General features: G+C 39.8%; 1 protein-coding gene across 1 annotated transcript in view; it reads right to left on the bottom strand.

Annotated features, from left to right (window-relative positions):
- LOC307104492 (A disintegrin and metallopeptidase domain 3-like) overlaps positions 1 to 25,988 on the bottom strand; it is a gene marked incomplete at both ends in the record, with an annotated part of 119,008 nt that overhangs the window by 30,959 nt on the left and 62,061 nt on the right. Inside the window, one exon of the mRNA XM_079779378.1 lies at positions 3,295 to 3,393. Coding sequence (XP_079635504.1) covers positions 3,295 to 3,393 — 99 coding nt within the window. The remainder of the gene's footprint in view (positions 1 to 3,294; positions 3,394 to 25,988) is intronic.

Raw genomic sequence — 25,988 nt, 5'->3', positions numbered from 1 at the left:
AATTTGTTTGTTTTCCTTTGCTTGGCCATTATCAAGATACAACATTTTGTGACACCAAGGTTGGACCTAGACAGTATTATGGTAATTGAAATAAGCCAGTCAGAGAATATATGGTAATTGAAATAAGCCAGTCAGACAAATATCATATGATTTCACATATTCGCATGTGAAATCTAATGAACAAATTAAAGAAACAAACAAAATAGAAACAAACTCATAAGTACAGTCTGAGAGCTGTCAGAGGGGAGAGGGGCTGGGCACTGGGTAGAAAAGGTGAAGGGATTAAACAGTACAAATTGGTAGCTGCAGAATAGCCACAGAGATGCAGTTTGCAGCACGAGAAATACAGTAAAAAATGTGGAGAAAACTGGGTATGGGGGCAGGTGGGCCACAAGGAGTCCACTCTGTGAAGTGCATGGTTGTCTGACCACTTTGCTCTACATCTGAAACTGGTGATGAATGGAATTAAACTCTGGCTGATCTCTATATATAAACCCCTAATATGCAAATAGACTGAACAGGAGAACAAACAGACAACTGAACCAGTCACTCTGATATGCACTGACCACCAGGGGTCATTCACGAAACATGGTGGGTGTCGGCCACAGGGGGATTGTGGAGCAGGTGGGTGGGGACACCATACCAGGTGAGGTGCCAGTTGCTGTCATTGAAGCGAACCTCTGGTGATTACTGAAAACTCTTTACTTCCAGGCGCCACAGCCCCACCCAGCACTCACACCTGCTGTCACCACTGGACCCGCTCACACCTGCTGCGGGTGCAGGAGCCTTTACTCACTCCCAATGCTGGTGCCAGGCCTGCTCATACCCGCTGCCAGCGCCATAGCCACTGCTTTCACCCAATGCTGGCGCCAGCCCCAATCATTCCACACCATCAGCAGGAGCGAGCCTGGCCAGCACCATCAGCCCGTGGGAGTGGGGTTGCCAGCAGACAGGGGACTGGGCTGGAGCACAGAGGATGGGCTGAGACCCGCCCCTGTGCCCACTGTAGCCTCGGGCCCACAGTTCCTTTCAAGGTGCACATATTCCTGCACTGGGCCCCTAGAAATAGAATAAAATACTAAAGTGCTAAGTGTTGGTTATGGTTTGATTTATTTTCATTATAAAACAAATTCCAGAATATGTTGATAGTTTTCTTTTTTAACCACTATTTAGAAAATAAAAGAACTCTTCAGCTTATTCTTCTCAAAAGTAAAGTCATGTAATGTCAAATGATATTTTAGTCCCTTGTTATATAAATAACAAAAGCTGTATTTCTAGAAGTTTTCACCTTTGTTGTTCCACTATGACATTTAAATTATACTATATCTAAGGAGTGAAAAAAATAGTATTAGAAACAAGCCTTATTTCAAATTTTTAGTAAGCTTCAATCTAAAGTCCACATATAGATAGAATGCTAATATCTTTAAAATTTTCACAGATAAATTAAGTATATATAAGAAATTCATAATAAATATCATTTTGTGCAAATTTTTAAAAAAGATACAACTGAGCAGTACATAATGTATATTTAAGAGTGCCAATTAATTTTTTAAAATTTCATATAGAAATGTCTGTGTACTGGTTAGAAACAAGTTATTCATTGCTATGTTTCAGTAAAATAGCTGGTTAAATTATTGTCTTCCATATCTTTGCACTTGGATTTATTTCAATCTAAATAGAAATCCTACCTAATAAAATGGTAATATGTAAATTACCATCACTCCGCTATGCCCATGATTGGACTAAGGGGAGGCGCAGGGGGCGGGACTTGTGGTGGCCAGGGTAGCTGATTGGGCCAACAGCGGCGTGAACTCAGCGTCTGCACCATGGCTGTGCTGTAGCACAGACGAGGCCTCTGGGGCAGCGAGCTCAACTTCCGCCGCGGACCATCAAAAGCGGGGGAGCTGGGTGCCTGTCTGCTCCGGCACCAGGCCTATCAGAAGCCTCTGCCTGAGCCGGAGGCTTCTGAAAGGCCTGGTGCACCAGCAGACAGGCACTCAGCTCCCCTGCGATCGAAAGCGAAAGCGTGTAGGGGACCCTACAAGTGCATGATTCAATCATGCACTGGGCCTCTAGTGTCATTTATAAAATATTAGATAAAATTGGTAAATTTTGAAAATGCATTGGTGTAAATTAGCCTACTTGAAAGTAGAAGAGAAGAAAATAGGAAGACTTTTACACTTATGGCCAATAAAGAAGGAGAGCAGTCTTAAATGAGAGCAAAAGCAAAGTTCTATTTTCTAACACACATAAAATTAATGTAAACGAACAAAGTACTTTTAGCTCTTGCCCTAAAGCTCTCCCTAGCAACTTGTACCGTGAATTTTCACGCAATCAAATGTAGTGATTATCTCCATTTTAAAGAACTTGGGATGTAGGTCAATGGCAATGGACTGTTTGGAAAAGCTGTATTGCACTGATTTGGAGACAAAGGTCAAGATGAGAGCTCTAATGAAGAGAAAAGCAACAAGATTTACTGCTAAGAAGTAGAAGCCCTGCTTCTATACTCATGTGCCTTAAATATAACTGACCATTGGTTCTAATTACTAGCCCACAGAGTAAAAATGAACACATATAGAACAAAGCAGAATAATGTTGTGAGAGATTTCATTGAAACAGAAAATATCTCTCTTTAATCACTTTTATATTTGTCATAGACTCCTGAAAGGGACACTAAATGAGGTGCTATAATGATGCAAACCACAGAAGACAAATCCTAACCAATCCCCTCTCAGATGTGGCTACAGAGAAAAACGTGAATGGAAAACTTCCCAAGGGAAGTCAATTCAATCCTCCACTTCTAGACTAGGAGTCCTTGACCAAGGCAAACTTCACTATTTTATATGCTACATATTCTACATGGATTTCTTTTTCTAGTATTTTCAAAATCAGATTTTTAAAAGTACTGTCTTTTATTGCAGCATTGCATGTCAACTGTGTGTTAGCTGCTCATTTATAATTTTGTCGTAAGTTGTTTCATGATGAAGAGCTTCACTCAGGTAGCACCACGAGGAATTCATCCCACCCAAATAATCTGGAATTGGCATTTAGTGCAGTAGCTAGATGGATCTTGAGTAGAAATTGAAACAATACACTGAGTAGTGGAGCTAAATAGTATGGAGAAAAAGACCTAAAGACATCATCTAAATTCTAAAACCAAGTCTGTGAATAGGGTACAAAAAGTAGTATATGTGAAAGATGTGTACAAACAAGTTTTTTAAAAACTGAAGTAGAAAGAATACACAAGAACACAAAAATTTCATGAGGTAAAACGGATATATTTAGAAAGCTTACCAGACAAGTTTTTTTGTCACAGCATGGTCCATTGCCACATTCTGCAAATTTAATGAGTGTACAATTTTCAGTAAAACAGCATTTTTTAAAATCACATTCCTGAAAGCAAATATAATAAAATTAAATAATTAGAATTTGCCATCAAATAGGTAATTTTATTTGACAAAATAAACTAATGTTTGTCTCTAAGTTAACTAGAATTGCAGTATAATTTTTACTTCTGTATTTATTTATAGTACTGCTTCGTTTGAAATTATGATATTTTCAGTATAGTGGACAATGGTAATACATTACGCATAATTCCATGTTCAAGAAATTGAACTGTTAATTATTCTTTGCAATTAATTTTCAATCCCCTTTGGTTTTTTAAACATATACATACACAATGAATTTCTACATTTATATTTTTTTATTGAATACATTATAAGTACATTTCCATATCAAGTCTTCTCAGGAAACAATTTTGCAAATGTATAACGAGTTAGGGTTGTGACAAAATAGAAGTTGCTAAATTATAATATTTTGGTATTATAAGAAATGTTTCAGAGAAAATTGTTGTCATCATTTGCTTAGCTCCAAATGGAAGAACATTTCACCTATGGACCTGGAGAACATAATACTAAATAAAATAAGACAGTGAATGAAAGATAAAGCCTATATAATAAAGAGGTAATATGCAAATTGACCATCACTCCAATACACAAGATGGCCACTCCATGTGATCAAAGATGACCGCCCCCATGAAAACACAAGATGGCCGCCACAAGATGGCCAGCAGGAGAGGACAGTTGTGGGCAATCAGGCCAGCAGGGGAAGGCAGTTGGGCGGGACCAGGCCTGCAGGAGAGGACAGTTAGGGGCAACAAGACCAGCAGGGTAGGACAGTTAGGGTAATAGGGCCGGCAGGGGAGCAGTGAAGCATTGGTTAGGCTGGCAGGCATAAGCAGTTAGGGGCAATCAGGCAGGCAGGCAGGCAAGCAGTTGGGAGCCAGCAGACCTGGATTGTGAGACGGATGTCTGACTGCCCATTTAGGCCCGATCCCACTGTGGACATCCCTCAAGGGGTCCACGATTGGAGAGGGTACCGGCTGGGCTGAGGGACACACACCTCCATGCACAAATTTTGTGCACCAGGCCTCTAGTACCATATAATTTCACTCATATGTGAAAGTAAATGAACAAACCGAGCTACGAAGCAAAATAGAATCACATTCATCAATAGAGAGCAGGCATTCACTTCTGGTGTGATGGGGTAGTTGGGGTGGTCAGGAAGGTTGGTTGGGAGTCGAGGGATTGAGCAAAAAAGAAAAAGAAATAGAGAAAGAGAGAAAAGGCAGTAATAAGAGGTAAGTTATGTCAGTAAAGGCCTATCTCAAGAAACAAGTGAAATCCCAAATAAACAACTTAGCATTCCATATTAAAAAACTAGTAAAAGGGCCCTGTCAGGGTTACTCAGATGGTTCCAGTGTTTTCCAGATACAATAAGGTTGCTGGTTTGATCCCTAGTGGTGGCACATACAACAATCAAACTACAAATACATACATAAGTGGAACAACAAATCAGTGTTCAAATATACCCATTCTGTTTACAGTCCTCTTTACAAAACAATGCAAATCAATTGGGTAAGAAAACCCCCCAAAAGTTCCATATAAACCAAAGAGCCTCTTACAGGGATAAACACCACAAATAGGAGACTGTCCATCTGTAAAAACAAAGAAACAAACAAAACCAGAAGTAGCCCACTTACTGTTTACCTAAATGACAAGATCACTAGAATCCCTCCCTACAAAACTGGTCTCATGCCAAGAAAACTTAGTTTACTGGAGAAACAGCATACATATGTGCCTTCTACAATATTGATGATGAACCACTGACACTTCAAACAGTGAATACTAATGAAAATGTGCAAAAGATATGAAAAGACCATTCAAGCATAAGAAAACCCAAATCATTAAGATATTATCAATTCAAAGTTTTATCTAATAAAAGAGTAATATGTAAATTAGCTGTCACTTCAAGATAAAGATGGCAACTTCCACAGCCAATAAAGAGGGAATATGCAAATTGATGAAACAAAGATGGTGGCACCAGCCAGAGCCATGGAGCCGGCTGGAGCGGGCAGGAGGCTTGGCTTCCTTGGTCACCCCAGCTTCCTCATTGCTGCCATGAAGACTGACAGCAGGAAGGAGGAAGTCCCACCCCTACAGAATCAGCCAGAATCAGCTGTTGGGTCAGACAGCACTCAGTGGCCTGACAGCCAGGACTCTCAATCACCTGCATCTCAAACCATGACAGCAGGGAGGTGAGACTATGTCTAAAGAACAACTGTTGATACAATGTAGCTCTGCAGCCAAAAGATGCCGACATTATCGACAGAAAATATCTAAAGAGCAACATGCATCTGATCTTGAAAGAAGGTGGCACCTGCAACAGAATGTATCTGAAGAGCATCTATTGGAAAAGCATCTCTCTGAAGCTGAAAAACCTGGCATCATCGACAGAAAATGTCTAAAGACCAACATGCCTTTGAAGTTGAAAGAAGGTGGTGGCGATGACAGAATATGTCTATAGAACAGTCATCAACAAGTACTACCAATACTGATAGGAACTGCCTTCTCAGCAAAAATGGAGTACATGATGATGCAATTTTCGAACATAGTTGTGGTGGAATGACTGTTAGATGCCAATTTTGCCTATCACTAAATTTCTCTGATGAATAACCATCCAATGGGAAATTTACTTGATGTTGTAGCAAAGGCAAAGTCTGTTCAAACGATATCCATTTTCCAGAATACCCAGCATATTTTAAAAGATTAATGACAAATGAAGATTCTGACAGTAAAAATTTCATGGAAAATATTCGTTCCATAAATAATCTTTTGCTTTTCCTTTCATGGGTGCAAATATTGCATCGCCATCAGGATATGGGCCATACTGTTTTAGAATACACGGACAAGTTTATCACTGTACGGGAACTTTACATCCTTCAGATGGTGTTTCTTGGAATTTTGCTCAACTCTATATTTTGGATACAGCCAAAGCGACAAGTAAAAGATTAGCAATGCCCGAAAACCAGGACTGCTCAGAAAGAATCATGATCAACATCAACAACCTCATGCATGAAATAAATGAATTAACAAAATTGTACAAGATGCTACGTGAGGTAGCAAAGGAAGCCCAATCTGAAGCAGCAGCAAAAGGTATTGCTCCCACAGAAGTAACAATGGTGATTAAATATGATCGTAACAGTGATCCAGGCAGATATAATTCTCCCCTTGTAACCGAGGTTGCTGTCATATTCAGAAACAAAGATGGAAAACATCCTTTTGAAAGGGACTTGCTCATTCATGGTAAGTCAGATCCCAATAATCCGAATGCCACTAAAATGAAACAAATCAGTATCCTGTTTCCTACATTAGAAGCAATGACATTTCCTATTCTTTTTCCACATGGTGAAAAAGGCTGGGGAAAGAACGGAACTGCTAGAGACTAGAATCCTAACCTTACCACCACCTAGTCTGGTCTCGGAAGCAAACCTGGTCACTACAGCCACTCTGGTAGAAGACCTGCCACCCCAGCTGCAGAAGCACGAACCCTGAGACCTCCACCTCCAAAAGGGCGCCGCTGAAAGCAGTAAGTACAACCTCCCCCTCCTCAGTGCTGTAACTCAGGACTCGCCGCGTCCCCAGCCCATAGACACCCAGGCACTCCACTACCCAGGCAGTGCTTGGGAACCACTGAGAGGCCCTGAGGGGGTGATTCTGCACAGTCAAGGGTGCACTGCCCTACAGTAGAATCTCTGAACTGCCTCTTCCTAAATAACTGCCCAGGGACACCCCTGCGGTGCAACTTCAGTGCCAGGGGGCTTCAGAGCTTTGCGCCGGCGGGCGCGCCACCAGTTCGCGCACACTCAAGGGCTGGCAAACTCACGGCCACAGCAAGGGAAGGCACCCTGAGCCCATATATCCACAGGGTTCTCTGGAAAGCTGCTCTGAGCCCCTGCTGGGTGTGATTCTGTATGGGCAAGGGCGCGCTGCCCCACAGCAGAAAATCTGAAATTCGTTCTCCTGAATAACTCCCCACATACACCCTAGCTGTTTAACTTCAGTGCCAGAGTCTCTCAAATTGCGTCAGAGGTGTGCGCCGGCGGGTGCGCTACCAGTTCGCACACACTCCAGAGCTGGCAAACTCACAGCCACAGCAAGGGAAGGCGCCCTGAGCCCATATATCCACAGGGTTCTCTGGGGAGCTTCTTTGAGCCCCTGCTGGGAGTGATTCTGTACAGCCAAGGACGCGCTACCCCCACAGCAAAAACTCTGAACTCCTTTCTCCTGAATAACTTCCCACATACATCCTAGCTGTTTAACTTCAGTGCCAGAGTCCCTCAAAGTGCGTCAGAGCTGTGCACCTGCAAACACGCCTTCACAGAAGGGAATTTACAACAGGCAGGCACCCTGAGCCCATCTACACACAGGGTGCTAGTGGGAGCCACTGGGAGCTCTCCCAACAGACGGTTCCTGGGTGCCACTGTGAGTTCCCACTGGACACGCGCGATTTCAACTAAGGGTGCAAGACAGCAAAAACTGGGACACCCCACTCCATAGCTGCTGACTTTTAGACACCACAGTTGTGCCTCTCAAGCTTCCAGGCCTACATCAAGAGAACCCAAGTAGCTCAAGTAGGGAGATACACTAGATTACCAAGCCCAGGAGAACTGAGAGATTATACCAGTAGCACCATCACCAAAAGATCCTGGGTAGCAAAGCAATTGGAACTACAATTAAAACATTACAGGAAAACATGGGGAGACAAAGGAAATTCTCAAAGGAAGGAACAGGAAGAATCACCAGAAAGGGAGTTAAATGAACTTGAGGCTAGCAGCTTAACAGAGAAAGAATTCAGAGTATTCGTTATAAGGATGTTTAAACGGATGGATGACAAATACAAACAACTCAATGAGAGCTATAAGGAGCTGAATGAAAATGTCACCAACATGAAAAGAAACCAAGAGGAGATGAAGAACGACATAGCTGCAATAAAGAACACAATGGAAGGCTTAAAGAGTAGAGTGGAAGAGGCTGAGGACCGCATCAGTGAATTAGAAGACAAGGTAGGAAAAAACACACAAACACAGCAGCAACTGGAAAGAAGACTTAAAAAGCAAGAGGAGAGCCTAAGGGAGCTTCGGGACAACACAAAAAGAAACAACCTTCGAATAATAGGGATAAAAGAAGGAGAGGAAGAGAAGCAAGGAATAGAAAACCTGTTAGAAGAAATAATGACAGAAAACTTCCCTGATATTGGCAAGAAAAAAACTATCCAAGTCCAAGAAGTACACAGAGTCCCAAACAAGTTTAACCCCAAAAGACCGACACCAAGACACATCATAATTAAATTGACGAATACCAACTACAAAGCAAGAATCTTAAAGGCTGCCAGAGAGAAACAGAAAGTTACCTACAAGGGATCTCCAATCAGAATATCAACTGATTTCTCAACAGAAACACACCAGGCCAGAAGGGAATGGAATGAAATATACAAAGTGATGCAAAACAAGGGACTGAATCCAAGAATACTATACCCAGCAAGGCTATCATTCAAAATTGAAGGTGGAATCAGAAGCTTCACAGACAAAAAAGGGCTAAGAGAGTTCATCGCTATCAAACCAGCAATGCAAGAAATGCTAAAGGGGCTGCTGTAAAAAGAAGAAAGAGAAAGGCAAGAAGAAACACAAACACTAAGGAAAAAATATGTCAACAAACAGGTACTTATCAATAATAACAGTAAACGTAAATGGATTAAATGCACCAATCAAAAGACATAGGGTAGCTGAATGGATAAGAAAACCTGACCCATATATTTGCTGTCTACAAGAAACCCACCTTAGAGCAAAAGACTCACACAGACTGAGAGTGAAGGGATGGAAAAACATTTTTCAGGCAAATGGAAATGAGAAAAAAGCTGGGGTTGCGATACTTATATCAGATAAAATAGACCTCAAAGTAAAGGCATTAATAAGAGATAAGGAAGGCCACTACATAATACTAAAGGGAGCAATCCAGCAAGAAGATATAACTCTGGTAAACGTATATGCACCCAACGCAGGAGCGCCCAAATACATAAAAAATCTGCTGGAAGATATCAAGGGAGAGATCGACATCAATACAATCATAGTAGGGGACTTTAATACACCACTGACATCAATGGATAAATCCTCTGGACAAAAAATCAGCAAAGAAACAGCAATTCTAAATGACACACTAGATCAGATGGACCTAATTGACATCTTCAGAGTATTTCACCCCAAAGCCAAGGAATATACGTTCTTCTCAAGTGCACATGGGACATTCTCAAAAATAGACCACATATTGGGTAACAAACAAAGTCTCCCCATATTCAAAAAGATTGAAATCATATCAAGCACTTTCTCAGACCACAATGGCATAATATTAGAAATAAACTACAATAAAAACATTCCAAAAAACTCAAACACTTGGAAACTGAATAGCATACTACTAAACAATGATTGGGTTATCAATGAGATCAAAGAAGAAATTAAAAACATCCTGGAGACTAATGACAATAAAAACATAACATTGCAAATCCTATGGGACACAATGAAAGCAGTCCTGAGAGGCAAATGTATAGCTCTACAGGCCTACCTCAAAAAACAAGAAAAAATGGTAATAGATCATCTATCTCAACAACTCAAAGAATTAGAAAGGGAGCAACAAGAAAAGCCCACAGTGAGCAGAAGAAAGGAAATAATAAAGATCAGAGCAGAAATGAATGACATAGAGACCAAAAAAACAATACACAAGATCAACAAAACCAAGAGCTGGTTCTTTGAAAGGATAAACAAGATTGATGAACCTCTAGCCAGGCTCACCAAGAAACAAAGAGAGAGGACCCAAATAAACAAAATCAGAAATGAAAGAGGTGAAATAACAACAGACCCCACAGAAATACAAAGGATTGTCAAAAAATACTATGAACAACTCTACTCCAACAAACTAAACAACCTGGAGGAAATGGACTCATTCCTAGAAAAACACAACCTTCCAAAACTTACTCAGGAAGAGACTAAAAATCTCAATAGGCTGATAACTATGGAAGAAATTGAAGCAGTTATCAAAAAGCTTCCAGCAAACAAAAGCCCAGGGCCAGATGGCTTCACAGGGGAGTTTTATAAAACATTCAAGGAAGAGCTAAAACCTATCCTCCTCAGACTATTCCAGAAAATTCAAGAAGAAGGAACACTTCCAAACTCCTTCTATGAAGCCAGCATCACCCTAATACCAAAACCAGGTAAAGATAACACAATGAAGGAGAATTACAGGCCAATATCCCTCATGAACCTAGATGCCAAAATCCTCAACAAAATTCTAGCAAATCGAATCCAGCAATACATCAGAAAGATCATATACCATGACCAAGTAGGATTTATCCCTGGGATGCAAGGATGGTACAATATTCGCAAATCAATAAACGTGATACATCACATAAACAAATTGAGAGATAAAAACCATATAGTCATATCAATTGATGCAGAAAAAGCATTTGACAAAATCCAACACCCTTTCTTGATAAAAACTCTCAGCAAGCTGGGAATAGAAGGATCATACCTCAACATAATAAAAGCCATATATGACAAACCCACAGCCAACATCATACTCAATGGGCAAAAACTAAAACTATTTCCCCTAAGAACAGGAACAAGACAGGGATGCCCACTCTCACCACTCCTGTTCAACATAGTGTTGGAAATACTAGCCATTGCAATCAGACAAGAAGAAGAAATAAAAGGCATCCAAATTGGAAAAGAAGAAGTAAAACTGTCCTTATTTGCAGATGACATGATACTGTACATAGAAAACCCTAAAAACTCCATCAAAAAACTACTAGACTTAATAAATGAATTCGGCAGAGTAGCAGGATACAAAATAAATGCTAAGAAATCTATGGCATTTCTATACACCAATAATGAACTTACAGAAAGAGAGGCTAAAAAAGCAATCCCATTTACCATCGCACCAAAAAAATTAAGATACCTAGGAATAAACTTAACTAAGGAGGTAAAAGACCTATATGCAGAAAACTACACAACACTGAAAAAAGAGATAGAGGAAGACATAAACAGATGGAAAACATACCATGTTCATGGATTGGTAGAATCAACATCATCAAAATGTCCATATTACCCAGAGCAATCTATAATTTCAATGCACTTCCCATTAAAATACCAATGGCATACTTCACAGACCTAGAATGAACTCTCCAAAAATTCATCTGGAATAATAAAAGACCCGGAATAGCCACAGCAATCCTGAGAAAGAAGAACAAAGTAGGTGGGATCTCCATACCAGATTTCAAGCTGTATTACAAAGCCACTGTTCTCAAAACTGCCTGGTATTGGCACAAGAACAGACATATAGATCAATGGAATAGAATAGAGAACCCAGAAATCGATCCAAATCACTATGCTCAATTAATATTTGACAAAGGAGGCATGAACATACAATGGAGTCAAGGCAGTCTCTTCCACAAATGGTGTTGGGAAAATTGGACAGATACATGCAAAAAAAATGAAACTAGACCACCATCTTACACCATACACAAAAATAAACTCAAAATGGATCAAGGACTTAAAAATAAGACAGGAAACCATAAAAATACTAGAGGAATCTACAGGCAAAAAAATCTCTGACATATGCCAAAAGAACTTCTTCGCTGATACTGCTCCTAGGGCAATGGAAACTAAAGATAAAATAAACAAATGGGACTACATCAAAATAAAAAGCTTTTGCACAGCAAAGGAAACCATCAATAAAACAACAAGAAAGCCCACTACATGGGAGAACATATTTGCCAATGATATCAACGATAAGGGTTTAATCTCCAACATTTACAGGGAACTCATGCAGCTTAACAAAAAGAAGATAAACAACCCAATCAAAAAATGGGCAACTGATCTAAATAGACACTTTTCGAAAGAAGACAGAAGGAAGGCCAAGAGACATATGAAAACCTGCTCTAAATCACTAATCATTAGAGAGATGCAAATCAAAACAACAATGCGGTACCATCTCACACCTGTCAGAATGGCCATTATCAACAAGTCAACAAATGACAAGTGCTGGAGAGGATGTGGAGAAAAAGGAACCCTCGTGCACTGCTGGTGGGAATGCAGACTGGTGCTGCCACTGTGGAGAACAGTATGGAGTTTCCTTAAAAAACTAAAAATAGAACTCCCATTTGACCCAGTGATCCCACTTCTAGGAATATATCCCAAGAAACTGGAAACATCAATCAGAAAGGATATATGCACCCCTATGTTCATAGCAGCACAATTCACCATAGCTAAGATTTGGAAACAGCCTAAGTGCCCATCAGCAGATGAGTGGATTAAAAAACTGTGGTACATCTACACAATGGAATACTACGCTGCGGTAAAAAAGAAGAAGCTCTTACCATTTGCAATAATATGGATGGAGATGGAGAACATTATGCTTAGTGAAATAAGCCAGGCAAAGAAAGATAAATATCACATGATCTCACTCATTTGTGGAATATAATGAACAACATAAACTGATGGGGGGAAAAATAGATCCAGAAACAGAGAAACATCAATCAGAACGTCAAACCTCAGGGAAGAAATTGTGAGGTAACCAGAAACCCAAGAATGCCTGAGAACGCCTTTCTAGCCACGCTAGCAATCATCAGATGTACGGTAATTTTACCTGGGACAAGAGGGTAAGTATTTTGATCTTATGCTCCTGACCCTTCATGGGTAAGACCCATTACGTGGGCTGATCCTCTGACTAATGTAGTTACCAATAATACCAAACACCCTGGACATCTAGGAGGTCCATGGGTGGGGCAAGAAAGTATAAATACACAGGGGTCTCCACCCAGCTTCCCTTTTGTATGACACGAAATCAAAACAAAGCCCCTTTGTGTGTACAATTAAAGAGAGGTTTCTGGCTTGTGTGGACACCAAAGAAAGGGTGTCACTACTATCACTACGTGCCCCCGGTAGAGGTGCAGAAAATGTAACTAAGACCTTGTCTATATAAAAAGAAATGGACAGCCAGTTTGAAAGGGAATTCCCATGGACTAGAACAAAGAATATCCTTACATGATATTATCCTACACTGTCATTAAAAATTATTCCCAGATTTGGATCACCCCCAGTACTTATAATAGTTCCTCGCACCCTTGGGGATAAAAAATAAATAAAATAAAAAAAGGTCATCTGTTTGGTGCTTGGAGACAAACTTAACACATCTCTTGATACTTTAGAATTACTACAGCATAATATACAATTATCCCAAGCAAACATACAAACTAATTCTTTGAATGTCTGGCAGCAATTTAAAAAGGACATGTAAGGATTTAACCCTTTTCATTGGGTAGAGGGCCTCCTGGGAGGGCACCTGAGCATTCTATATGGGTCCCTCTTACCCTTTAGGCCAAGAGAGACCCTCTTCTCACAATTCAATTGCTCACAGCTGTTGCATGAGCTCTCTGTTCATGTCGAGGTTGAAGTCTCGTGATGACTGGTGCCATGGATCTGTCTCTCACCCAGTAGGGCGAACTGAGCACTCCCTGGAGAAGCAACCCGGGTTCCAAAAGATATGTGATCAGTGCTGGGGCCCCGCCAGCAGGCGAGGGGATCCCAAGGCAGGTGCTGGGCATGGAGGCCACGGGGGCGTAGGCTACCAAGGAGACAAAACTGAACCTCACGTCACCCTGCTTGGCCCCGGAGGATGGCTGGTTAGCCAGAGACGGGTAAGATTCCTCAAGGAAGGAACAACCTAAGACAGGCACAGTCACAGAGGGGCCATCAGGAGAGAATTTGGGGATCAACAGAGGTGGGGCACAGACCGTCACCCCCCCCAACATTGCAGGGGCCTGAATCCTAGCCCCTTCTGAGGGAGGTCTCCTGCCCCCATGGCTGCTTTGTGCTTCCCATGCCCAGCTCAGATCAGGACCCAGGTGACTGACAGAGACTTGGCCGACAGCAGCTGCCCTCTCACTCCAACAAGAATTGTTTGAGTTGCCTTGTACCCATGGTGTGGGGAAGGGGGTTTACGATATCTAAATCCAGCCTACCACCAGGAATGCTCAGGACCTACTCAAGAAGGCAAATAATCCCTTCCACCAATATTTACAGGGTAAAACAAGATTATTGTTAGAGTAATAAATTTGACAGTAAAATAGTAGTCAAGTTTTCAGGCAAATTTAAATTGGCTAGTTGAAACAAGTGAATATTCTAGAAAAATTAATTGTAACGGACAAAAAGTTGTTCCTAAAGTGTCAACTAAAATTTTTATTGGTACTTCATCTCATGATAAAATTGTGCACCATATAATGAACCTAAAACAGTAATATTATAGTGCAAAAACTTAAAATTTAAAAGCCATCAAGACTACATTATAAAATTTTCAAAAGCCTCCTAACATTTAAATCAAAAAAGGAGGGGATAGTAGAGGAATATCATGTAAGGAAAAATATCCTGTAAGTAAATTACATCTAGAAAATTAATACTTTAGAAAATTAATTGTAAGGCTAAAAGCAAGACACCCATGAAAAACACACAAGGTGTCAAAACAAGCCAGAGGAAAATCATTTGGGCAAAAATTGAAATAGGATCCCAAGTCAAATTTATAGAAAATATTCCTTTATTAACCTTTGGTCGAGAATATGTTTGTATATTTTCAGAAAACAACTCCAAGAACATGTGGATTCCAGCAAGAGAGGAATCGACAGGACTACTCCAGCCATGAAGACAGAAGAGAAGCAGTCCAGAGATGGAAGACACTGATGTGGCCTTCCCATACTAGCAGTTAGCAGCTGTGCATCACTGCAGATTTCCCAGGACCAAACCGGACAGAGTCGGACCTGCATTACCACCATTTGTCCACCATCCAGAACTGAAATGTCAGTGCTGACATGTACACATAAGGAACTGTTGGACATTGAAATTGGGTCTCAAAAGAACTGTTGGCCCAGATAGAAACTCACTACACACTGATTCATTTGCCTGTCACCATAACCATTATTGCTTGTCTCATTTTTGGTTCTTATATGTGTATTTCTAATAGCACATGATCTCACTCATCTAGGGGAAATAATGAACAACATAGACTGATGAACAAGAACAGACCCAGAAACAAGGAAGCATGGATCAGACTGTCGGGCCTCGGGGGGAAGGTAGGGAAGGGTGGGGGTAAAGGGGGAGATCAACCAAAGGACTTGTGTGCAGACATATGAGCCTAACCAGCGGTTAAGGACAACAGGGGGGTGGGGGCATGTGTGGGGAGGGGTGTGGGATGGGAATGGGGGGATGAGGACAAATATGTGATACCTTAATCAATAAAGAAATTAAAAAAAAAAGAAAAAGGCTGGGGAACAGATATTGCATTAAGACTCAGAAACAACAGTGTAATCGACAATAATACTACACAAAATGTAAGGACACGAGTCACACAAATTCAGTATTATGGATTTCATCTCTCTGTGCGGGACATGTTCAATCTTATTTTAAATGCAGGAAAATTAACTCAACAGTTTCTCTTGGATTCATATTCAAAAATGGAGGCCAATTGGATAAATTTCATCAAAGCAAATAAATCTAAGTTGAGAGTTGAAAAAATATAGTGGTTTGATGGATTATCTCAAATCTAGATCTGAAAATGGCAATGTGCTGATTGGTAAAATGATAATACTTGCATCATCTTTTGAGGCTAGTCCCAGAAATATGCAGCAGCGATATCAGGATGCTATGGCAATTGTAACAAAGTATGGCAAGCCCAATTTATTCATAACCATGACATGCAACCCCAAAAGGGAATATATTAGAAACAATTTACAATGGTGGCAAAAAGTTGAAAACAGACCTGACTTGGTAGCCAGAGTTTTTAATATTAAGCTGAATGCTCTTTTAAATGATATATGTAAATTCAATTTATTTGGCAAAATAATAGCTAAAATTCATATCATTGAATTTCAGAAACGCGGACTGCCTCATGCTTACATATTATTGATATTAGATAGTGAATTCAAATTACGAAAAGAAGATGACATTAACCATATAGTTAAGACAGAAATTCCAGATGAAGACCAGTGTCCTTGACTTTTTCAAATTGTAAAATCAAATATGGTACATGGACCATGTGGAATACAAAATCCAAATAGTCCATGTATGAAAAATGAAAAATGTTCAAAGGGATATCCAAAAGAATTTCAAAATGCAACCATTGGAAATATTGATGGATATCCTAAATACAAATGAAGATCTGGTAGTACCACTTCTATTGGAAATAAAGTTGTCAATAACACTTGAATTGCCCCTTATAACCTGTATTTGTGCCTCAAATATAACTGTCATATAAATGTTGAAGTCTGTGCATCGATTAAAAGTGTCAAATATTTATTTAACTATATCTATAAAGGACATTACTGTGCAAATATTCAAATTTCTGAAAAAAAACATTATCAATCATGATGAAGTATAGGACTTCTTTGACTCCAGATATGTGAGTGCTCCAGAGGCTGTTTGTAGACTTTTTGCAGTGCAAATGCATGACCAATCTCATGCAATCACAAGATTAGCTATTCATTTGTCAAATAACCAGAATTTATATATTCATACTGATGATTTTGCTGAAGTTTTATAGAAGGCTAAAAGGCATAACTCAACTTTGATGGCTTGGTTCTTATTGAATAGAGAAGATTCTGATGCACATAATTATTATTATTGGGAGATTCCACAGCATTATCCTAGCTAATAAAAAATTGACCATCACTCCAACACACAAGACAGCTGCCCCCATATGGTCAAAGATGGCCACCCCCATGTGGACACAAGATGGCTGCCACAAGATGGTTGGCAGGGGAGGGTAGTTGGGAGAGACCAGGCCTGCAAGGGAGGGTAGTTGGGGGTGATCAGGCCAGCAGGGGAGGGCAGTTAGGGGTGACTGGGCTGGCAGAGGAGGGCCATTGGGGGCAACCAGGCCTGCAGGAGAGGGCAGTGGGAAGGGACCAGATCTGCAGGGGAGGGCAGTTGGGGGGAACCAGGCCAGCAGGGGAGAGCAGTTAGGGGCAACCAGGCTAGCAGGGGAGGGCTGTCAGGAGTGACTAGGCTGTCAAGGGAGCATCGATCAGGCTGGCAGGTAGAAGCGGTTAGGGGCAATCAGGCAGGCAGGCAGGCAGGTGTGTGGTTGAGAGCCAGCAGTCCTGGATTGTGAGAGGGATGTCTGACTGCCCATTTAGGCCCATCCAGGATCAGGCCTAAAGAGGCAGTCGGACATCCCTCGAGGGGTCCCAGATTGGAGAAGGTGCAGACTGGGCTGAGGGACACCCCTGCTCCTGTGCATGAATTTCATGCACTGGGCTTCTAGTCTTAATAATAAAAGCCCAGGATTGTAACGACCAATCACAACCAAAGGCTGACCAACCGGAAGTCAGTGCTAGGTTGCTGTGCAGGGCAGGAGTCAGTCCCTGGTGGGAATCAGTCAGGGTCGTGCTGGTGGGAGTCAGTCCTGGCGAGGAGCCAGTCCCAGGCAGGAGTCAGTTAGGGTGGGAGTCAGTCCTGGCAGGAGCCAGTACAAGGGGGGTGTCAGTCCCAGGCATGAGCCAGTGGGGGGTCGGGGGAGTCCCTGGTGGGAATCAGTCAGGGTGGGAGTCAGTCAGGGTGGGAGTTAGTCCGTGTGGGAGTCAGTCCTGGGTCATGTAAGGGGAAACCTTAAGAAATAGAAACAAGGCAGACCTATCCTTCCACATGGGGAGATATTGGCAGAAGAATAGCAGGGAGCCAGAACTCCCACCATCTCATAACAATAATGAATACCCATCTCCCCCTGCCCCTGCCCCCCTGCCACACACACACGTACAAACCTTGGGCCAAGTGGGGAACTTGGACTTCTACTCTCTTCTTGAAATAATGAGGTGGCATCTCACCCTTCTCTTACCAGAGCAGTATCAAAGCAAAGTCAAATAAAACGGAGTTGAAAAATATCCAGAGTTTCATAATGCTCAAAATTTCTAGGATTCAATTATCAAATTATTCATATAAAGAAGCAGAAATATCTAGAACTGAATAAAAAAAGATAATAGATACTAACACTGAGATAGTAGAGATGACAGAGTTATTTGATAATAAGTTTAAAGCAGCCATCAAAACAATCTTTACATGAGTGATTTTGAACATCCTTAAATGGGGGGAAAAAGTTATGGCAAGTAAATAGAAAGTCTCAGCAAAGAAAATGAAGCTATAAAGAAGAATCAAATGAAAATTATAGTACAGAAGAATATAATAACTGAAATAAATAACTCAGTGAATAGGCTCAAAGCAGAGTGGATGGGACAGAGGAAACACTCAGGAAACTAAGAAATATAACAATAAAAATATCCAATGAGAACATGGGCTTGAAAAACAACAACAGAAAAAGATCAGAACCACAGGAACCAGTAGAGTCATGACAACGACCAAAGGAAGAAAGAAAGAAAGAAAGAAAGAAAGAAAGAAAGAAAGAAAGAAAGAAAGAAAGAAAGAAAGAAAGAAAGAAAGAAAGAAGGAAGGAAGGAAGGAAGGAAGGAAGGAAGGAAGGAAGGAAGGAAGGAAGGAAGGAAGGAAGGAAGGAAGAAAGAAAGAAAGAAAGAAAGAAAGAAAGAAAGAAAGAAAGAAAGAAAGAAAGAAAGAAAGAGAGGAAGGAAGGAAGGAAGGAAGGAAGGAAGGAAGGAAGGAAGGAAGGAAGGAAGGAAGGAAGGAAGAAAGAAAGAAAGAAAGAAAGAAAGAAAGAAAGAAAGAAAGAAAGAAAGAAAGAAAGAAAGGAAGGAAGAAAGAAAGGAAGAAAGAAAGAAAACTACAACATTTGGAGTCCAGGAAGAAATTAAAGGAGATGGAGCTGAAAGAGTACTTGAAGAAATAATGGCTGAAAACTCTTCTAATTGGTAAAAAGACAGATATTCTCAATTTTAAGAAGGTGAGCAAATACAAAATGAGATAAACCCAAAGATATCAACACCCATATCATAGTCAAACTTCTGAAAAATAAAAATAAAAACCAAAAAAATCTTGAAAGTTCTGAATGACAAATAATACTTTATAAGGAAAAAGTAATTCTCATGACAATAGGTTTTCCATTAGAAACCATAAAGTCTAAAAATAAAAGAATTTTCAACAGAGTCCGATTTCCAATGAAAATATCCTTCAGCAATATGGAGAAAATCAAGGCACCTCAGGTAGAGAAAACACAAATGTAAACAAGAACTGATAAAGAATAATATTCAAATGTCAAAAAATATATAAAATATATTCAATATCATCTCTCCAGATAAAGTCAAGCTTATTCCCCCATTACTTACTTATCAGGATAGCTAAATTAAATAGGTTTGTAATATTAATTATTGGCAAATATCTGCAGGATCTGGAACTCTCATTCACTGCAGGTGGTTGTATAACTTGGATAAAAGGATGCAAAACTGTATCTACTAAAACTAAACATATGCCTACAGCGTGAATCATTAAATTTACTGCTCTATATATCCAAAAGACATGAGCATATAGGTCTTCAAAATCATATGTGAAAGGATGTCTAGCGTATCTTTATGCCTAATATTTTAAAATTAGAAACAACTTACAAATCTGCCTACAGGAAAATGGAAGAACGGTAGTAAATTCAAATAATATAATACTACACACCTACAAAAAAAAGAATAAAATCCTGATATGAAGAATAATATGAGTTAATTTCACAGATATTATGTTGAGCAAAAGAAGTGAGACACAAATGAGAATACATCATATAAATCCACTGATCTGAATTTCATAAACTGATGGCACTATCAATGATTATAAAGGTCAGAAAATTAAGAAATTCTGAGGGTAGTAGTCAGAAAGGGGAAAGAAAGAAACTTCCAAAATCTTGAGAAAAATATTCTACATCTTATATTGGGTGTTACATATGTAAACAAGTTTGATCTCTACATTTACATTTCATGCACAGGTGGAGTTAAATATAAGTGTTTTCTAGCACTGAATGTCACTTATTATTTGAGCTTGGTTTCCTCAACTTTCAGAGTCTATGCTAATCTCCATTATGTCATATTACCATCTGAAGCTAAATAGTGCCATCAAGATCTAATTCTACAGCTCAGTAACCCTAAAAATTGAAATAGGATTTATCCTGATTAAGAGCTCTGAAGAAATCATACTAACAATTAATATAATTCACCAAACATTCTGCATAAAATATCATCTCAAATGGAGTACCATTTATGATTCAATGATTGGAATTTAAGAGGAAGTAAAAGATTAGGTCTTTTGTTATTCTCATAGTATGTGGACTCAGTAGTAATTCTGATAAACTATTGAAAAAATAGGTGTTTAACTCTTTCTACAAATATTTAAATTGTTTGGGTAATACTAAAAGACTATAAATTTTTAGCCTAAACATACTTTAATATATTTTTATTGTTAATTTTAGAAAAGAAGGGAGAGGGAGATAAAGATAGAAACATCAATGATGAGAGAGAATCATTGATCGGCTTCCTCCTGCATACCCCACACTGGGAATCTAGCCTGCAACTCCAGTATGTGCCCTGACCAGGAATCGAACTGTGACTTCTTGGTTCATAGGTTGATGCTCAACCACTGAGAAACACCAGCCAGGCAGCATAAACATACTTTAAAAAGTGACTGTCATATATTGGGAAATGAGACATTAAAGTATTATGTAATCCTATATAATAAAAGGCTAACATGCAAATTGACCAAGCAGCAGACGACCCGTCACTATCGCATGCACTGACCACCAGGGAGCAGATGATCAATGCAAGAGCTGCCCCTGTGGTCAGTGTGCTCCCACGGGGGGAACGCCGCTCAGCCAGAAGCCCTGAGCTGGAATCACTGCTGGCAAGTGCAGCGGTGGTGGCAGCAGCTTCTCCCATGGGGAGCGGGCCTAAGCCATCAGTTGGACATCCACCAAGGGCTCCTGGACTGCAAGAGGGCACAGGCTGAGCTGAGAACCCTCCCCCCACAAGTGCACAAATTTCATGCACCAGGCCTCTAGTGTGTTTAATAATTCTTTGTGGACAAAACGCCAAAGAGTGGGAATAAAGTATTAGGTAGATTGTTCACTGTGAGCTTTAGAGAACCAGAACAATATTACCTTAGACTTTTGCTTCTGCATGTAAAAGGTGCAATAAGTTTTGATTATCTGTGAACTGTAGGAGGTGTAATTTATGATACATTTCGTGAAGCTGCTAAACACAGAGGATTATTACTTGACGACACTATATGGAAAGATATGATTGACAATGCAATCATCCTTAATATGCCCAAACAACTACTGCAACTTTTTGCATACATATGTGTATTTGGATGTCATTCTGCTGCAGACAAATTATGGGATGATAATAAATCTTATTTTATTGAAGATTTCTGTTGGAAATTACACCGAAGGGAAGGTGCCTGTGTAAACTGTGAAATGCATGCCCCTGCCGAAACCGGTTTGGCACAGTGGATAGAGCGTCAGCCTGCGGACTGAAAGGTCCCAGGTTCGATTCCGGTCAAGGGCATGTACGTTGGTTGTGGGCACATCCCCAGTAGAGGGTGTGCAGGAGGCATCTGATCGATGTTTCTCTCACATTGATGTTTCTAACTCTCTATCTCTCTCCCTTTCTTTCTGTAAAAAATCAATAAAATATATTTAAAAAAAAAGAAAGAAAGAAATGCATGCCGCTAACACAATTCAAGAGGTATTCACATTGCATGGAATGAAATGTTCCATTTCAAACTTCTGGACTATACTTTATTAATGAATGCAAATACATGTGATGAATCATACAAGCGACAACAGGCAGAGGTTTTGATAAGTTCTCTGAATAATGAACAGTTGGCAGCCTTTCAGACTATAACTTCAGCCATCGAAGATCAAACTGTACACCCCAAATGCTTTTTCTTGGATGGTACAGGTGGTAGTGGAAAAGCATATTTGTATAAAGTTTTAATACATTATATTAGAGGTCATGGTGGTATGGTTTTACCCACAGCATCTACAAGAATTGCTGAAAATTTACTTCTTGGTGGAAGAACCTTTCATTCCCAATATAAATTACAATTCCATTAAATGAAACTTCAATTTCTAGACTCGATATAAAGAGTGAAGTTGCTAAAACCATTAAAAAGGCCCAACTTCTTATTATTGATGAATAGACCATGGCATTCAGTCATGCTCTAAACACCATAGACAGATTACTAAGAGAAATTATGAATTTGAATGTTGTATTTGGTGGGAAAGTTCTCCTTCTCAGAGGGGATTTTTGACAACATCTCAGTATTGTACCACATGCTATGCGATCGGCCATAGTACAAATTAGTTTAAAGTACTGTGATGTTTGGGGATGTTTCAGAAAGTTGTCTCTGAAAACAAATATGAGATCAGAGGATTCTGCTTATAGTGAATGGATAGTAAAACTTGGAGATGGCAAACTTGATAGCAGTTTTCATTTAGGAATGGATATTATTTAAATCCCCCATGAAGCTCCCTTTGGAAATAGTATATCTATAGATAATATTAAAAATATATCTAAATGTGTGATTCTTTGTCCAAAAAATGAGCACGTTCAAAAATTAAATGAAGAAATTTTGAATATACTCGATGAAGATTTTCACACCTATTTGAATGTTGATTCCATTGACTCACCAGATCGTGCTGAAAAGGAAAATTTTCCCAGCAAATTTCTTAATAGTATTACTCCTTCAGGAATGCCATGTCATAAATTAAAATTGAAAGTGGGTGCAATCATCATGCTATTGAGAAATCTTAATAGTAAATGCGTCTTTGTAATGGTACTAGATTTATTATCAAAAGATTATGACCTAACATAATCGAAGCTGAAGTATTAACAGGATCTGCAGAGGGAGAGGTTGTTCTGATACCAAGAATTGATTTGTCCCCATCTGACACTGGCCTCCCCATTTAAATTAATTTGACGACAATTTTCTGTGATGCCAGCATTTGCGATGACTATTAATAAATCACAAGGACAAACTCTAGACAGAGTAGGAATATTCCTACCTGAACCCGTTTTTGGACATGGTCAGTTATATGTTGCTTTCTCTCGAGTTCAAAGAGCATGTGACGTTACAGTTAAAGTTGTAAATACTTCAACACAGGGAAATTAGTCAAGCACTCTGAAAGTATTTTCACTCTTAATGTGGTATACAGGGAGATCTACACTAATAAAAGAGAGAGATGCAAATTGACCATACCTCCGTGACTCCCACCAGCCAATTAGGAGTGAGTATGCAAATTAACCAAACAAAATGGCAGGTTAATTTGCATACACAGGCATGAGCAAAGACTGAAGGCTCCGACCGAGCGAACACTGAAGACTGAAGGCTGAAGACTTGGCTCCACTGTGGCCCGGGTCCCAGGTGCCAGAGGAAAACTGGTGCCGGCAGCCAAGGGAAGGAGGGCCTATTGCACAAATCTTCTTGCAACAGGTCTCTAGTATTAGAATAAGTTTAATCACTTTATCAGTCATTGTTTACAACACTGTTGTTTTTATATCATGTTTTTGTTGTTTTTATATCATGTGTTTGTTGTTGTTATATCATTTTGTTATTGTTTATTTATTAATAAAATTATGTATTATTTTCATATACATTTTACTCATTTCCTTTCATCTCTCACACTTCTATTATAGAGAAAGTGCAAATAGCAATATGAAAATATTTCCTCTAATTAATTCCCTTTCAATGTGCATGAATTTCATGCACCGGGCCACTAGCATACATATATACCTATTGACATAGCAGATTCACCTTTTGGTATACACCCTTGAGAAATGAAGGCACATGTATAACAGCAGGGATGTGCAAAAACAGTCATAACTGCATGAATCTTAATAGTCAAGGAATGAAATAAATTTAAGTTTTCATGGACATAGAAAGGACACTTTATAATATTCATAAAATTAATACTAAGAACAATGAAAACAATTGGATTATATCTACATTAAGGAAACTGATAAACATGACAAGTACAATATTGAGTGAAAGACCAATTTACTAAATGATATAAACCATATGATTGTAAATTGTATAAAAGTAGTAAACAGTCAAAAAAAACACATTGCATTAAAGATGCAAAAAGTAGGATGTAAAACTATGATGAAAAGCAAGGTAATGATACAATTACCATCAAATTCTATATGATGTTTTGAGGGAAGAGGCATGTTGTTGAGAGAGGACACACAAAGAACTTCTTCGGCATCAGTAAAATTTGTTTTGGCCTAAGTGTAAATTATTCAGGTGCTTATAGTTCAATACACTCTCCATCCATATTTCATATATATCCTTCATGTGTATTATATATCACAAGGAAATGATGAGAATGAAAAATATTTATTGCTAAACAATCATAGGTAGAGGACTTCCTTTCAAGAAGACTGTTGTCCTAAAATATAGTTTAAGGAAATAATTTTAGAAGGAATCTTTGACATATATAAAAAACTAAAGGGGAAACCAAGATGGCGGCATAGGTTAATACCTAAACTGCTGCCTCGCACAATTTCAAAACTACAACTAAAAGACATCATACAGAACAACAGGAAGGCTGGCTGAGTGGAAAGTTTACAACTAGAAGAAAAGAGAAAAGCACACTGAGACTCAGAGGAGCTGTAGGAGGCAGAGGTACTGAGACGCGTGGGCAGAGAGGACTGGCAACTGAGTGTGCGGCTGGCTTTCTCAAGTGGGAGGGAGACAAAAGCTCCCAACTGCACTGAATTCCAGTTCCAGGTGAAAATCTGGGGACCCAGACTCATTCGGGGAGAAACTGGACTGTCTGGCAGCAGGCGGAACTCAAGGGCGGCTTTCTCTCTGAGGTGCTTGCAGTGATTACCATGGGACATTGAGATACAGGGGCCTATTAGGGCAGGGCTGATGGGAAGCCAAGACTGTCTGCTCCGCCCTGAGACACCGCCCCATCCAAGCTGAGCACAGAGGCTTTTCCAAGTCTTGTCTCATAAGGGTGTCTCCAGCACAAAAGTTCTCCCAGCGTAGACACAGCTGATCCTCACAGCCAATTGGCCTGGAGGTCAATTCTTCCCAGTGATACCAACAACAATTAAGGCTTAACTACAACAAGACTGTGCACACAGCCCACAAAGGGGTGCACCAAGAGTGTCCACCTCAGGTAACTGGGGAAGCTGAGCCACTGGGCCCTATAGGACACCTAGCACACAAAGCCACTCTATCAACTCAGGGAAGAAGCGAAAATATGGAGACAAAGTAACAGATCACAAATGAAAGAAATGTAGGAAAGCAAATGACTGGATATAGAGTTCAAAACCACGGTTATAAGGTTTTTCAAGAATTTTCTAGAAAAGGCCGATAAATTTAGAGAGACCTGCGAGGATATGAAAAAGGACCAACTAGAAATTAAACATACACTGACTTAAATAAAAAATATTATACAGAGATCTAACAGCGGACTAGAGGATCGCAAGAATCAAGTCAAAGATTTGAAATACAAAGAAGCAAAAAACAGTCAACCGGAAAGCAAAAAGAAAAAAGAATCCAAAAATATGAAGATAGTGTAAGGAGCCTCTGGGACAACTTCAAGCGTACCAACATCAGAATTATGGGGGTGCCAGAAGAAGAGAGAGAGCAAGATACTGAA

The sequence above is a fragment of the Cnephaeus nilssonii genome, assembly GCF_951640355.1.
Source record: "Cnephaeus nilssonii genome assembly, chromosome: 8".
Classification (NCBI taxonomy): Eukaryota; Metazoa; Chordata; class Mammalia; order Chiroptera; family Vespertilionidae; genus Cnephaeus; species Cnephaeus nilssonii.
The sequence above is the reverse complement of the archived record's forward strand: the minus strand, read 5'-3'. Positions and strand labels throughout refer to the sequence as shown.